This window comes from Pygocentrus nattereri, chromosome 3 (assembly GCF_015220715.1).
Source record: "Pygocentrus nattereri isolate fPygNat1 chromosome 3, fPygNat1.pri, whole genome shotgun sequence".
NCBI lineage: Eukaryota > Metazoa > Chordata > Actinopteri > Characiformes > Serrasalmidae > Pygocentrus > Pygocentrus nattereri.
In genome coordinates, this window is record NC_051213.1 from 11,914,641 (window position 1) to 11,929,947 (window position 15,307).

The 15,307-nt window shown below is 39.3% G+C and overlaps 1 protein-coding gene across 3 annotated transcripts in view; it reads left to right on the plus strand.

Moving 5' to 3' along the window:
* fars2 (phenylalanyl-tRNA synthetase 2, mitochondrial) overlaps window positions 1-15,307 on the plus strand; it is a 185,194-nt gene that overhangs the window by 98,058 nt on the left and 71,829 nt on the right. For all 3 annotated transcript variants that reach the window (XR_005130119.1, XM_017704662.2, XM_017704645.2), the window contains exon 6: window positions 13,895-14,046. Coding sequence is in view for 2 of the 3 variants with exons in the window: in XM_017704662.2 (XP_017560151.1) it covers window positions 13,895-14,046 (152 nt within the window). In the remaining variant the exon portion in view is untranslated. The remainder of the gene's footprint in view (window positions 1-13,894; window positions 14,047-15,307) is intronic.

Genomic DNA, 15,307 nt, shown 5'->3' on the forward strand with positions numbered 1-15,307 from the left:
TCCTTGGAAAAGGGGATAATAGCCAGTTCAACCCCTCACTACAGCAGACAGAAACTTTTGAACTTTCAGTTTTTAATAGATGACATACTGTCATCTATAAAAATGGACAAACAAAATCCAGGCTTCAGAATGGCTGCTACTGCCATTTTTAGCTAAGCAACATACTGTTGTTCTGTTTTATATACATACAGTGACTGAAACCACATAAGCAAGCACTAGAGCAAGCATAGACTTGGACTCCTAACAAAAGTAAGTAGGTATACTATAAACAGGAGGTTTCAGTCACAATGTGTCTGTTTTTACCTCTGATCTTGTCTGCCTCTATGTACATCTCATGGTGCTATCCTTAGAAACAGATTAAATTAACCAGTCAGAATGGTTTATTAATCATGGAATTATGTAGTTAAATAGTTTATTAGTCATGTTGTGCTCTGTGAAACTTGGATGTGATATGGCTTGTGAGGCGTCTTGGAATAAAAAAGTAAGAATATGCAGAAATGCACTTTTAGAAGTCAGTATATGGTGTACACACGTTCGACTACATCACTTACTTGAGATTACTTAACAACTCAGCATGAGTGGAGCAAATGTGTGATGTTTTAGACATGTGGTTTGCACCAAGCTAACAGATGGGCATAAGCTCCCATTACTTCTTAGCTACTTTATCTGCAACTCAAGGAAAGAACTTAACGTTTGTAGTAGAGGAAAAATTCTGTGAATGTGATTCTTGGCTGTACAGTCATTTTAAGCTGTACAGCAGTATTTCACTGCATGTCTTGTCTCCTCCGCCCGAAAGCTCATCTTCAGTTCATATGCGTCCATCTCCCATCTCCTCTATAAAAGATCTTATTCCTGCTCTGTAAAAGCCTGCTGATAGCTACTCTAATGCCTGCAGTGCTGGTGCGGTCATTTGTATTCGGCCTCACATGCCCATTCAGAGCTTCCCCCATCTTTGATGTTTTTCCTTCCGCCATTATTCCTGAGGTCAAGCGAACACCCCACACGTACATTAGCCTCCAGGGTCAGGTGGGGGTGCTTAAGAGGGAGCATTATAGATAAGCGTAGTGGTCTGGAATTTATCCCCAACTCATGCTGTAATATGTTTTGGCTTCCTCTGGTCTGGGTATTGAGATGAAAATGTGGTGATTTTCTTCAGGAATAATTAATTAGATGTAATTTCATAAGATAAGGGGCAGTCGTGGGCTGGAGGTTAGGGAACTGGCCCTGTGACTGGAAAGTTGCTGGTTCAATCGCCAGTGCCGACAGTCCATGACTGAGGTGTCCTTGAGCAAGACACCTAACCCCCAATTGTTCCCCGGGCGCCGTGGATAGGGCTGCCCACCGCTCTGGGCAAGTGTGCTCACTGCCCCCTAGTGTGTGTATTCACTAGTGTGTGTCAATTAACTTAACTTAAGCTGATTTGCTAATGTGTTGGTTTCCCTTGAAAAGGGTTCTATATAGCACCCAGAAGGGTTCTTCTATTGTAACAAACCTAACATTGTAACAGTAAAGAACTTTTTTTAGTGCTATGTAGAACCTTTTTAAAAAGGTGCTATATAGAATCATCTGCAGCACATTCTTCATCAATCTGAAGAACCATTTTACGCTGCGAAGAACCTTTTCATCATGCAAAAGGTTCTTTGCAAGTTCATGGTTCTATATAGAACCATTTTCTTTACTAAAGAACCACTACAAAACAATATTTTTTTCAAAGTATATGTCATTTTAGCCACAGCATAACCTGTTATAGGAAACAATAAATGTCACCTGACATAGGTGTTACACCAACTTGACATCACAAAAAGCCTTTGTCAGATAATGCCTATTAGAATAACCCTTGGGAAATGTTTAGGTAAGTTTTTCAGTTGTTCTGACAAGCTTATGTAGGTGCCATGTAGCCTTATGAACACTGCATTACAGTAATGTGTGACCTATTTTTACAGATAACAGTCTTATCAGTGTCAAAAAACACATAAGCAAGTCTTTTTGAGATCACAGGAAGGTCTGGCTGTGTGATGAGTCCTCTGATCATGCCTGGACCTCATTTGAACCCGTGTTTTACAGACACACAAACCCACATCAGTGTGTTCTCCCTTCTCCACTTGTTAAGTAATCTATGTGCACACTTCCTGATGCCTGAGCTTTATCTATAATGGATGAGTGTGGACTGGCAGCCTCAGCTCCTCAACACCAGCAGGTCACACTGAGAGTTCAAGCTTCCACTCCAGCCTCCACCTACTGCTTTCAGTCCTTTCACACCTATGCACTTTAACCAGGGGTTTATTATATATACATGCTGGAGGTAGAGGAAATGTCAGTGGTGAAGTGGTGTGCATGTACAGAGCTGCATTTTATGAATGTTACTCCACCGTTACGGCATAGTGGTGCTATGAAGGATGTGTAGGAATGGGAGGTCATGCAGTGTGGAAGAAAGTTTAGCTTACTGACCCACAGCTCAAACTGAGCTAAGCTTTTAAGAGCTAGACGTTTTAGACCTTATTTCTTCATTTGAAAATAGTTTAAAGCAGTGGTTCAGTCAATAATTTTACAGTTTCTACTGGTACAAAGTCTTTTCTTTCTATAATTTGCTGTTTTAGCTTTGCAGTGGTAGTAATGTAAGCTAATGTAGCTACAAGTGACGCTTACAGTGCTAGATTAGCATTATGCAAACTGCATGTTGTCACTCACTTGTCTCAAACATTGTTGTTAAGAGTCAAATAGACTCTTTTTATGTGTTTTTGCCACTATGTGACATACTGTGATGTATAAAATTATTAAGAACAGCACCCTACTAGAATAAATATGATAGATCAGCATAGCTGGTACCAGCCAAATTAGCATGTATTGTGTTTGGATGTTGGTATGCTGGTGACTTAGCATGATCATACTGGGTGATCAGCTAAACCATCATCAGACCAGCACTAGACCAGTATTAACCAAGTGTAACAGTGTGGTTCGATGAGGAGGTGGACGCATGTGCTGAGAAGAGCGAGATTTATTGAGGGCAAATCCAAAATCAGGGTTGAAACGGTCCAGGGTTAGAGAGCCAACACGGAGAGCAGGAGGGACAGATATGGCGAAAATGAACAGGATAAATAAACAACAGGGGCCAGAAAGTCAAACACCATACAACACATCAAACAATACATACACTTCAAACACTTCAAACAGTACATACAACAAAGACCAGCACTAGACTACGGAAAACACAGGGCTTAAATACAACAGGGATAACAAGGGTTCACAAGACACAGGTGGAAACCACAGGTGGTAAAAATCAGGGGCTGAGTCAGAAAACAAGGGGGCTGGACTGGGAAGGAATCCAAGCAAAAGAAAGCACCTGGTCTAGACCAAAAGACAAGGCATATGGAAGACAGGGAGGGGCCAATCGTGACACCAAGTTAGACCAGTTTAGACTGGAATGGAAATCATGCTGATCTATGCTGTTTTTTTCAGTAGGGTAGCCATATCTGTGTCACTTTTATAGATCATGCTATATCATACATTGTCAGAAAGTGTCAAAAGTTAGTTGTCTTGAGATAGTTTAACATTATTTGACATCTCAGTGAAGTTTGAGGCAAGTTTGTGATGATATAGGCATGCAGTTTGTGCAGTGCTAACCGTTTGCTACATTGGCCTTGTAGCTCCAGTACCAAAGAAGCTAACGTTGGATGACAGATATATCTTGGCTGATGGAGTATATTTTGGACAAGGGGCAAGTTGGATGGATTTGATTTTGGGCCAAAGCATTACTTTGTTATAACTTTGTAATATTGTGGCTTCACGCTGGGTTTAGTTTCTGCTGTTGGTTCTTCTGTGCAGCTTCAGTAGATTTGCCTGTAGAAGGTCATGAGGCAGGAATGCAGCAGGTGTTTTGACCATGGTGTTCTGCTGAACAGGTGTCCAGCACCCTGTGAGCAGCCAGTTCACATTTTCACCAGCAAAAGCCTTTCAGTCAGAGAGAACATTTGTATATGAAGGACGACCTGAGAATTTGGCAAAGGTACAGATGGAGTGCATATTTATCTACATTAGTGTGCTGAAGTCTTAGGCCATCTGTGGTAAATGAGGATTTGGGCACTATGTAATATTAGAATGAGTAGAAATAAACATTAAATACAGTAAAATTTGTAACAGGAATTGGGTGGATTTGATCAAATCTATGACAGTCATGCCTAATTTAACTGAAAGGGGCACTCAAACTGAAATGAAAATTTTAAACCCTGCTATATTAGTTGCATGGTAGGTGCTTCTGACAAAGTGACCAGTGGGTATGAATATTCCATGTGGGGTTTCATGTATTTGGATGTATTTTAATGCTGGAGGGCTCATTTCTCAGCAAATGAATGTTCACTACCCAGATAAACAGCTCAAAATACACTTCACTGGCCTAAGATGTCGCCTTTTTAAACTCTCTTGAGTGCACTTCTTTTCATTGTGGTCTATGAAGCAAAACACACAGTGTGATTGAAAAGCCTTCTGTAGTCTCTGTCGTTCATCTGTGTTTTTCGTGTTTTCCCAAAATGCTTTCTCATGTTTACCTACTTGTCAATCAAACGTGTTAACTTGCCCCCTTAAGAAGCACGTCCTGCTCCCTTTTAAGCATGAGACGTGTCGAGAACAGACCTCATTTACATATATCATTCTTAAAAGCACAGACACAGCCGGTTTCATTCTAGGGGATAAAGAGAGGTAAATTGACGCATGAAAATGAATTGTGACTGTTCTTAGAGCATAAAACCAGCCGAATGTTATTAGTAGATCTCAAGAGAGGAGAAAAGGTAGGTCACAGGCCCTTAACATTTCTGGACAGTACTATGTGCAACATTGACCTAGAGCACAAGAGTGAACACTTGGAAGGGTAGCCCAAAGGCCAAGGTTGACCCATGAGGCCATTTGAGTTTAATCTAACCCTTCATCCAGTAAGATAATACATTTTATAACCATATATTTGTTACATTGTACTTGTTACATTGTTATTTTTCTTTTGAAACTGTATTTTGAAGCATTTTAACCACAAAATATAGTGTCATTTTAAAAACTCATTTTGAATCCTACCTACATTCTTTGGTTATATATTGTTTGTTTTTTTTGTCCTATTCCCATCAGAAACACTCCGCTTTGGACACCAAAGACAAAAAACTTTGGGCATCCTTGACACCAGAGAGTGTGTAAATGTGCAACTGATGTATTCTGAGACTGCAGAAGCTCCTCCAAATATTGTGTTGGTGAACAGAGTGTGTGTGTGTGTGTGTGTGTGTGTGTGTGTGTGTGTGTGTGTGTGTGTGTGTGTGTCTGTGCGCGCGTGTACGTGTGCGTGTGAGTGATCACCTTTGCTCTCTGGCTGCAGGTCATTCCTCAGCCCATCTCCCTCTCTGCCCACTGTCCATTATTCACTTGAGAGAGAGAGAGACAGAGCGAGAGGAGGGAGAGAGAGAGGGAGATGTAGGTGTCTGCCTGTCTGATCCTCCTGTTGAAGTTATTTATCGTTGCTGCCTCTGGAGAAAAGTCCATAAAGGGGCAAGTAAACCTGCAGTGACCAGCTCAACACATCAGTGATTGCTATGTATGCATTCTCTCTCTCTCTCTCTCTCTCTCTCTCTCTCTCTCTCTCTCTCTCTCTCTCTCTCTCTTTTTCTTTTTCTGCTGTCTCTTTTGTGCTCGTCTTTCTTCTCTTATTTCTCTTTGTCTGCATTGCCTATGCCTTTTTTGTTTCATTCTTTCAAGCTCTCTCCTTCTTTCCACCTCTTTCCTTTCTTTTCCTTCTTCAAGTTGCTTTGTCTTTACCTCTCTGTTGCCCCTCAGTCTTTCCTTTTCTTTCACCCCCCCCTTCAGTTTTTCATTCTTTCTTCTCTCTGTGCTCCCCCCACCACCGTAATAGTATGACCAGTGTATATCAGTGGATTTTCTCTGCCCTCTGTGTTTTCAGTGGCCTCCTGAGTGCACTACATGCACACACGTGCGCCATGGCTGGTGACGAGAGAACATGGAACAGGCCCTGAGAGCCATCTGCCTCACCAGTGAAGGCTGCTATGACGCTGTGTGTCCTCATAATGTCACAGGGTTCATAATAATGCTTCATAATAGAATGTGTTCCTGCCTTGAAAAGTAATTTGGTCATTTGTGAAAAGTATAAAAAGAAAGAACACATTTCTCTGGTTCATTTATTGTAGTATATAAACATTATGTAAATTTCAAAATTTACCATCCACTCCCCATACAGATCAGCCACTTATTATTGGGACAACACAACCCTGATGAAGTTTACGTTTCCAAAAGTATCTGAGGATTTTGATTTTGATTTTTATTTTGGCAGAATTAGCAGTTTAATCCATACATTTCAGCCTAAAGTGCTTTTTGAATGAGACAATACAGGGCAGCCAGTCAGCACAAAGGTCCTTTATACACTCTAAACACTGAGTTAAGTCAGCTCCAAAAGTTTGAGGAAACTGATTACCTCAAGTGTTTTAAGTTCAATACCTCAATTACACTTACATAACTTGAGTACATTGTAGCAATTCTGTTTGTTTTGTTGATATTAAAATTATTGAATATTTGAGACTTACAATTAAGCTGTTTTAACTCAATATAACTAAGTAACTTTACATTAAACTCACCATCGGGCTATTGTTTTGACAAATTCATATTGTGTTGCAGAAATATGATCTTGGATATTTATAACAATGTCTTGTCCACCTTAATGTCACTACAGACTACTCCACCAAACACAGTCTAGAGTACAGATGAAGTCTCTGGCACTTGGCCACAATAGAACCACACTCAGCAGAGAGGAACTTAATAACTCAGCTTTCTCAACACTGACTATCTGTACTGATTGACCTGAATCATAATTTTTTATAAACCCAGGCAATGCAAGGGAAGGTAGACTGGGGAGAATGATAACACCATAGATGGTGAGGAGACACACCCAATTTATAAATATATGGTACCAAGAGCCAAAAGGAATGATGTTTTCCTCAGGAAGGTTGCAGTGACCATTGCATTTATCAAAGGTGAGCATCTCAATAAGTTGATTCAACTCAAAGATCCCATTTGCTGAAACCATCAAACAAAGTTATGGAAAAAGCATTTAAGTCCAGATCATTTAAATGTAAAATGTAAAGCCACATAAAATTTTCACAGTCTTTAAAAACAGCCTGTTATTAGCCTGTTTGGATTTGCATGTAACGTCAAGTTAAATGAAAATAGTGAAAATAATGCATTTAAATAAAGATACCTCAACTCAAAATATGCTGAAAAAACAATCTTACTCAAAATGACTGAGTTACTATCTCAACAGTTCACTTTTGAGTTTTTTTTTTTCCCCAGGTTAAGTTACTCCAACATTCTGTAGATTTTAAGTTGTGTTAACTTAATACTTTCATTAAGATGTGCAGTGAGTTTTACAGTGTGGACATGTAAAATATGTGGCTGGAAGTATAAAGTCACTCATCCTGGTTCTCTCAGTTGTGCATGGATCTGTTTATTATGGAGCACTATGGTGGACATAAACAGATTTTATCATACATTGCTGCTCAGTTTGTTATATAATGATATTTTAACATCTCATTCATTGGACTTTTTACATCTATTAAAGCGTCTGGGAGTAGTGTTTGAGATTGTACTGGTCACTTTCTCACCATAAAAAGTTCCCTCACCATCCCACAGCATGTGTTCACTTCAGCTTCTGAACACCTTTCATCTCCTTCTGCTTGGTATTCAATGCACAAGGCCTGCAAACCCATAAAGCTTGTGTGAGGATGGAAGGATCTTGTAAGAGTTAGGGGCTTTTTCAGTACCTGGAGGGCCTTTGTGAACATTTTGGCCCTGCAGATGGGGACTGGCCTCAGGGTGTAAGTATATGTTTAACCCCAGTCTCTAGAAGAGGCCCAGAGGCCTGTCAGGTTCACATCACCCTGAACTCTTGTCTGTTTGCCAGTGGGTATGTGCTAGAAAAGAACAGGAGCCATTAGCGGAGACTGAACTCTGCCTAAAACCTCATAAAAGTGATAGTTTGGCAAAGAAGTCACTTTAACAGAGCTCACCCCTTACCCCAAATGTAGTTGATCAGCCAAAATGTGCTTGGTATCTGAAGTTTACTTCTTTAGCTTCTTTTTTCAGTGGATCTACAAGGCTGATGTGGCAAACAAGTCATTTACATTGCTTCATGTATTGGCATTAATGTCTCAGTTAGCATGTAAACCACATCACATTATTAAGTAACGCCAAATAGACTTGCATATGTGGTTTGTAACGCTGTAATATTTTGAGGATGTTTACACCTTGCATCAAGATGTGAATTCAGTGATTGGATCATGTTTGAATTTCACTTGATCGCAAGAAAAGCCAGATATAAGCATCTAGAATAATAAAGGTTAGAGGCGAATCTACACAGTCAATACACATTCAAAACATGTAAATAGTGAATAGAATGTGTTTTCTATGAGTAAAAGGAAGTAAATCCGAAAATATGTGTTGATGTGCTTCTAACTCAGGAAAGTAAAGTCCGATCTCATTAGTGAAACACAACTACTGAAAAGTATAAATGAAATCCAGTCAAAGTTCAATACTAACCATATTGTAGTGTGAATTTTATCCATACTTCTGTTATTTTATAGATAACAGTGTGTCAGATAGTTACCTTTCTACTGTAGGGTGGTGACACCTGCATACAGTCATATGAACACAAGTTTAAACATCCCAAATGACGTTTTGTTGATTTTCAGGAAACAAATGAATACGTTCTTGACAGGGAACAACTTAAATATGTTGGGTTTTTTTTTCTAATTTTAGAGGACAATTTCTACTTATTTCATATTTCATATTAGGGCAAGGGGTTAAAATATGAAATGACATTTCATGTTTTATCATTTTTCTCAACATGTTAAATTCAGCCAATGAACAGTAACTGAGTAATTGAAAATATGTAGAAGTGTTGGATGTTCACTTAGGTAGCAATGAATTTAAGGTGGAACTGCATTTACGTTTGCACTGAATTTAAGATGGCACAGAATTCAAGGTAGCACAAAAATTAAGGTGGTGTAGAATTTAAGGTGGCACTGATTTTAAGGTGGAACTTCATTTGTGGTTGCACTGAATTTAAGGTGGAACTGTAATTAACATGGCACTAAATTTAAGGTGGCACAGAATTTAAGATTTAACTCCATTTAAAATAGCACTAAAATGAAGGTGGCACTGAATTTAAGGTTAAATGATACTTTTTTGATCCCACAACCGGGGAAATTCCACCTCTGCATTTAACCCATCCGTGAAGTGAAACACCACATACACACTAGTGTACACACACACTAGGGGGCAGTGAGCACACTTGCCCGGAGCGGTGGGCAGCCCTATCCACGGCGCCCGGGGAGCAATTGGGGGTTAGGTGTCTTGCTCAAGGACACCTCAGTTATGGACTGTCAGCTCTGGGGATCAAACCGGTGACCTTCTGGTCACAGGGCTGGTTCCCTATCCTCAAGCCCACGACTGCCCCAACTGGGCAATTAACGTAGCACTAAATTTACGGTGGCATAGAATTGAAGGAGGAACTCTCTTTAAGGTGGCACAGAATTTAAGGTGGAGCTTAATTTGTAGTTGCACTGAATATAAGGTGGAACTGTAATTAACATGGCACTAACATTTAAGGTGGCACAGGATTTAAGGTGGAACTCCATTTAAAGTAGCACTAAAATGAAGGTGTCACTGAATTTAAGGTAGAATTACATTTAGGGTGGAACTCCATTTAAGGTAGCACTAAAATTAAGGTGGTGCTGAATTTAAGGTGGAACTGCAGTTACCATAGCACAAAATTTAAGGTGGAACTCCATTTAAAGAATTTAAGATGGATCTGCAAACAACATAGCATTACATATAAGATGGCATAGAAATTAAGATGGAACTAACTACAGAATTACACTACAGAACTACAGAATTGGTAAGGTGAAACTTCATTTATGGTAGCACCTAGCAATGCATTACCATCTGCCTTGGCTACTGAAGCAATCACTTAGCCACATTTTTCAACATTTTAGCAACATTTTAACAACCATCAATAGTCTATCACCATTTTAATGCAATTAGCTGGCTTTTTTTAAGCCAACTTAAAGTTCATTCATGAACTTTCTCTTTATATTTTTTCTGATATTGGGTTGTTGTGACTCTCTGTTGGGTGATTAGACAGCACATTATAACAACTGACTTTTTTTTCAACCAGCCTTACTTGGCAAGCTGTGCCATATTATCTGCGTTATATCAATGTTATGTACACTGAGCTACAAGAAAGTGTCATGAGACGACCTGAGGTTAAAAAACAAGCAGTCTCACCTGACACAGATGTCATGTCAATTTACTGACCAAGGTGGTTGGTCAGTGTAGTGGGTAACACCTCTGCCTTCTACACTGTAGACTGGGGTTCAGTCCCCACCTGGGCAAACACCAGAGTCCTTGGGCAAGACTCCTAACACCGCCTTGGCCTGCCTGTGTAAAATCATCACATTGTAAGTCGCTCTGGATAAGAGCGTCAGCCAAATGCCATAAATGTAAATGTAAATGTCAACCTTACATTAAAGTTGGCAAATGATGCCTGCTGGAATAAGTGTATATACATGCTTATGTAGGTCTATGTCAGGTATGTAGGTCAAAAAACTATATAATGATATAAAAAATGACATGTTGATTAAGCGGATATTATGCTGTTAGAGCTGCTATGAATGCCAAAAAAAAGTACTGTCTAATTATAAAGCATCACTCATTATTAGTGCTATATTATTATTATTATTATTATTATTATTATATTATTATTAGTGCAGCCTTATGAACTCTGCCCTACAGTTGTTACTGCTTTTTCTCTGAACTGTTTTAAGTTGTTTAGTCTGCTGCAGTACAGATTTGAATTGGCTATTTCCTCCATTTCTCATAGGCCTCATAATGACTACGACAGGCAGGATATTTCTTTCTCATAGCTTATTATGTAGAGCTGCCCTGTTTATCGTTTTTGTTAATTTTTTTGGTGTGTAACTTGCAGACAAAGCCGTCTCCTTTCCTTCTCATCTAAACCCCTAGATTCTCTCGCTCACCGTCTCTGATGGCCTCCTCCTGCTGCAGTGTCTTCAAAGCAGCACTTTTTCTCTTTCCCGGTCTTTTATTCTGGCTTTTCTTCTCTGTTCCTTCTTCTCCACTAATGCCTTTGCCTCTCCCTCTACACCAGCGTTTAGTATCATCATCTCATTCCTTATTGGCTGAGTTCTCTCTCTCCACAACGCTTCTGTCAAGGAAGCGATGCAGCGCATGCTTAATTGTGTCTGCAGTCTTAATAACAGATTGTTTAGCTGCTTTGCGTCATTTTCGACGTGTACCTCATGAGCAGTTTTTGTCTGTTTAATTTGATTTGTTTGTGTTTGTGTACAAGCAGATGTGCGCCGAGTTGTCATTAGATGGTAGCGAATGAGAGTGCTGCAGACGTAATGGAGTCAGGATTCAGCCCTGAGGGGGCGCCGTCACAGAATAGCTCAGCTTTGCAGATTCAGGTTTGATCCCCAGCTGTTCTGTTCTTGGCCAGTGGTCCCTCAGGACACAAATGGACATCATCTCTCTTTCTCAGTCGTGCCGAATCAGCCAATTGGGCATTGTCATGTGAGCAGATCGAAAGCTTGATGATCTCCTCAGAGTTTGTGTGTTGCGCTGGACAGTGCTGTGTTACTAGATTACTTGGACGGTTTATGGTGAAGACCCACCTCTGAGCTGACCGATGTACCATGTATACACCAACACTTAACTTAGGACACCTATACTGACCTGAAAGCACAAACTCTCAATGCATTTTGTGGTTTATTTGGATATGACAGGACAAGAACGAGTATATTTATTCAATTATAGGTCATATAATCAACATGTGATTGTTGCAAAAGTTTAAATACCCCCAGGCCAATGGCATGTTGTTTTTATTTATTTACACTTTCAATTTAAATCTTCTACAGGGAGCCCACTTAAAAATGACACTTTGCTGTAAATTTTGGTGCACAATTTCCATTTATTTGCCAAGATTAACAGTGGAAAAATTGTTAGCACAGATTGGTATCAAGTGGATAATTATATGGTAATATTACGGTAACAAGTGTTTTTACAAATGGCTTGCTAGTTTTCAAGTTGTGACAGTGAGTTCTGAGTTAGTAATTATATATGGTAATAATATATATGGTTATTAATAAGTAATAATAATTTAAGATAAAGAAAGAGAAACATGTTGTGTAAAGCTGTATGTTGTGTGATGTGAGTTTTTCTGTCACTAAACTAATTTCTGAGCCTTTTGCCAGATCTGTCCTTCATAATATACTCTCAGAAATAAAGGTAAGAAGCTGTCACTGGGGCAGCACCCCTCTGGTCATTGGACAGGTACATCTTGGTATCTTCAGTCACTGAGCACAGCTGTTCCATAATCTATTGAAATTATGTTTTCTAAGTTGTACTGACTCCAAACACCCCGTCTCATCTCCAGGCTTATTTTATTGTTCTGTTTTAAAACATTTGGTTATGAAAAGGCACAAATATGTACTTTTCACCTGGGAAAAACCTATTTAAGCTTCACAATTAGACCTTAAAACCACTGTTGTACCTTGTACATTGTACCCTGATGAATAAAAAATGTACCACCATGTACCTTTTTTCTAACAGTGTACAGCAGCAGTACTTTGTCAACAGGTAACACAAAAAGAACATGTGATGTTTTTTTTTCCAGCCCTGATTCTGTGTAATCTCAGTACATTTATCTGTTACTGAGTAACTCTACTGTCTGTAGGTGACCGTGAAAGAGCATCCATGGGTGATTAGAAAAGGTGAAAGAAATGAATGATTTTACAGCCCTAATATAGTGTTAATTTAACACAACTCCTTTCTTTGAATAATAACCCTAATATTATAAAACTATATAATGATATAAAAAATGTGTGACATGTTGATTAAGCGGATATTATGCTGTTAGAGCTGCTATGAATGCCAAAAAAAATGTACTGTCTAATTATAAAGCATCACTCATTATTAGTGCTATAATTACTGATTTATCATTTAAAAAACTTGCATGTCAAGTACAACTTGTTACCATAATATTACCATATTATTACCCACTTGTTATCAATCTGTAAAGGGACATGCTACCAAAAAAGTAATACTTCTGCACAGGCCACAATTTATGTTAGATTTATTTTCCCCTGATATGTCAAATTCAAGAAATAAGCAATGATTGTGCATTTAAATGTGCAGAAGTGTGTTCAGTCACCAACACTGGTATTGGGGATCTATCTTCCTGCTTGTTGTCTTGTTCTAACCGTGATATATAAGGGGGGGGGGGGGGCAGCGTGTTGCATGCAGATTTGATCTAAACTCTGCAGGAAAGTAGATCAGAAGGAGGGTTGGTGACCACTCTGTAGAAGATATTTCACTTAGAAAATCCAGATTTAGGTGCTTTAGTTATAGAATATAAGGGGAAATGCTGTGTTCACAGTGTGTGAACAGATGCACACATGTTGTGGTGGTGATCCCTCAGTATACCTGCCTAACAGAAGAGGAGATGCTCACCTGTCTTGTCCCTGATCAGAATGGTCTTTACTATAAGAGTTAAATGTATTCTTCTATATGTATAACAGTGGCTGAAAGCATAGACGAGATTGAGTTCAAGGTGGCTGTTATTACCTTTGCCCATTAAAGATGGTCTTTACGCAGGTGCCCATTGCTCACTTTGAAAAGCATCATACTGGTTGACTCTTTCAAACAACTGTAGTTAAGTTTCCTTAACTGTATTTACTACCAAGATAAATCGTTTTGATGCAGTAATTACAGGCCATTTATTGTGTGGGCTCAGGCAATTAAAAAAGTTATCTCTCTTCCTTTCCCTCTTTCTCAGGCCCTCAGTAAATACCCACCGCTATTCAATGATATCTCCTTCTGGGTACCTGCTGAAGGCTACACAGACAATGACTTCTACGATTTGGTCCGCAGCATTGGAGGAGATTTGGTGGAAAAGGTCACGTTGGAGGACCAGTTCACTCACCCAAAGTAAGAGAACTACACTTTATTTACACAAAGGGCATGTCTGCTGAGAGTAGGGCTGGGCAAAAGGACAAAACCCTTATCGTCATGGGGATAAACTAGGCCACAGTATGCTTTTCTTAGCATATTGAGGATGTCAACAGCACTTACGGAACATTATAAGCACAACTAGTGGTGTTTATTCACATTTAGTGCAGTGTAATTTGTAAACTATTTTTTAAAAAAACATTGTAGGTCTAGGTTTATTAACATCATTATTATCCTTATTATTATTATTATTATTATTATTGTTATTTTATTATTATTAATTTTGCAAAACGTTTGCATTACATGTGCTATTTTGTCTACTCCAACGTAAATCTCAGTGAAGCTAAATATACTGATATATTGTGTTGTGAAAATGTCCTGAAGTATTGTGATATAACATTGTTGTGATGTTGCCCCCTCCAGCTGTGTCTCATTCGGCAAAGGGCACCATTAGAGCAAAAGACAAAGTGTAAACAGTGACATATAACATTCCAAAACAGTGATAGGGTTGCAGCGTTGCAGAACAGCCGTTGTATTTGCTGTCCTACACCCTTCTTCTGAGTTATGTAATGTTGATAATGGGAAAACGGTGTTAAATCTGAATAAATGTGGTTTCTTTAGGTGCTATTTTGACTTTTTATGTGCTGCATGTACCTTTCCACCATGAATGAGTTGAAAGAGGTAGCACAAATCTTATTATTTTAAAACTGAGATATTTTTGGCAACATTTAGTGATCAGTGACCACTTCTCATTGTGCAGCCTTACTCCATTTCTCTTGACCGGAGCTGAGGTCAACAGCTCTCAGTGGCTTCATTTGGAACACTTAATGTTTTAGACATTATATGCTCTTTATTAAGCACTTCAAGCACATTAGCTCCCTGTTCTCCCTCTCTTTCACCCTCTCTCTCTCTTGCTTGTTCTCGCTCGCGCTCTCTCGCTCTCTCCCCATTTTCTCAATCTTCCCCCTTTCTTCTCTCTCCCACCATTCTCTCTCGCTCTCTCTCTCGCCCCCAACATCCCAACATTCTCTTTCTCTCCCTCTATGCGTGTATCTCTGTTTTCTCCCTCTTTCCCCTCTCTCTCCAGGTTACTTTGTCTATTTTCCCTCTATCTCCTTCTCTTTCTCTCCATCCCCACGTACTCTCTTCACATTCTTTCCTCTCTCTTTGTGTCTCTCTCTCTCTCTCTCTCTCTCTCTCTCTCTCTCTCTCTCTCTTTCTGTCCATCTCCATTCTCTTG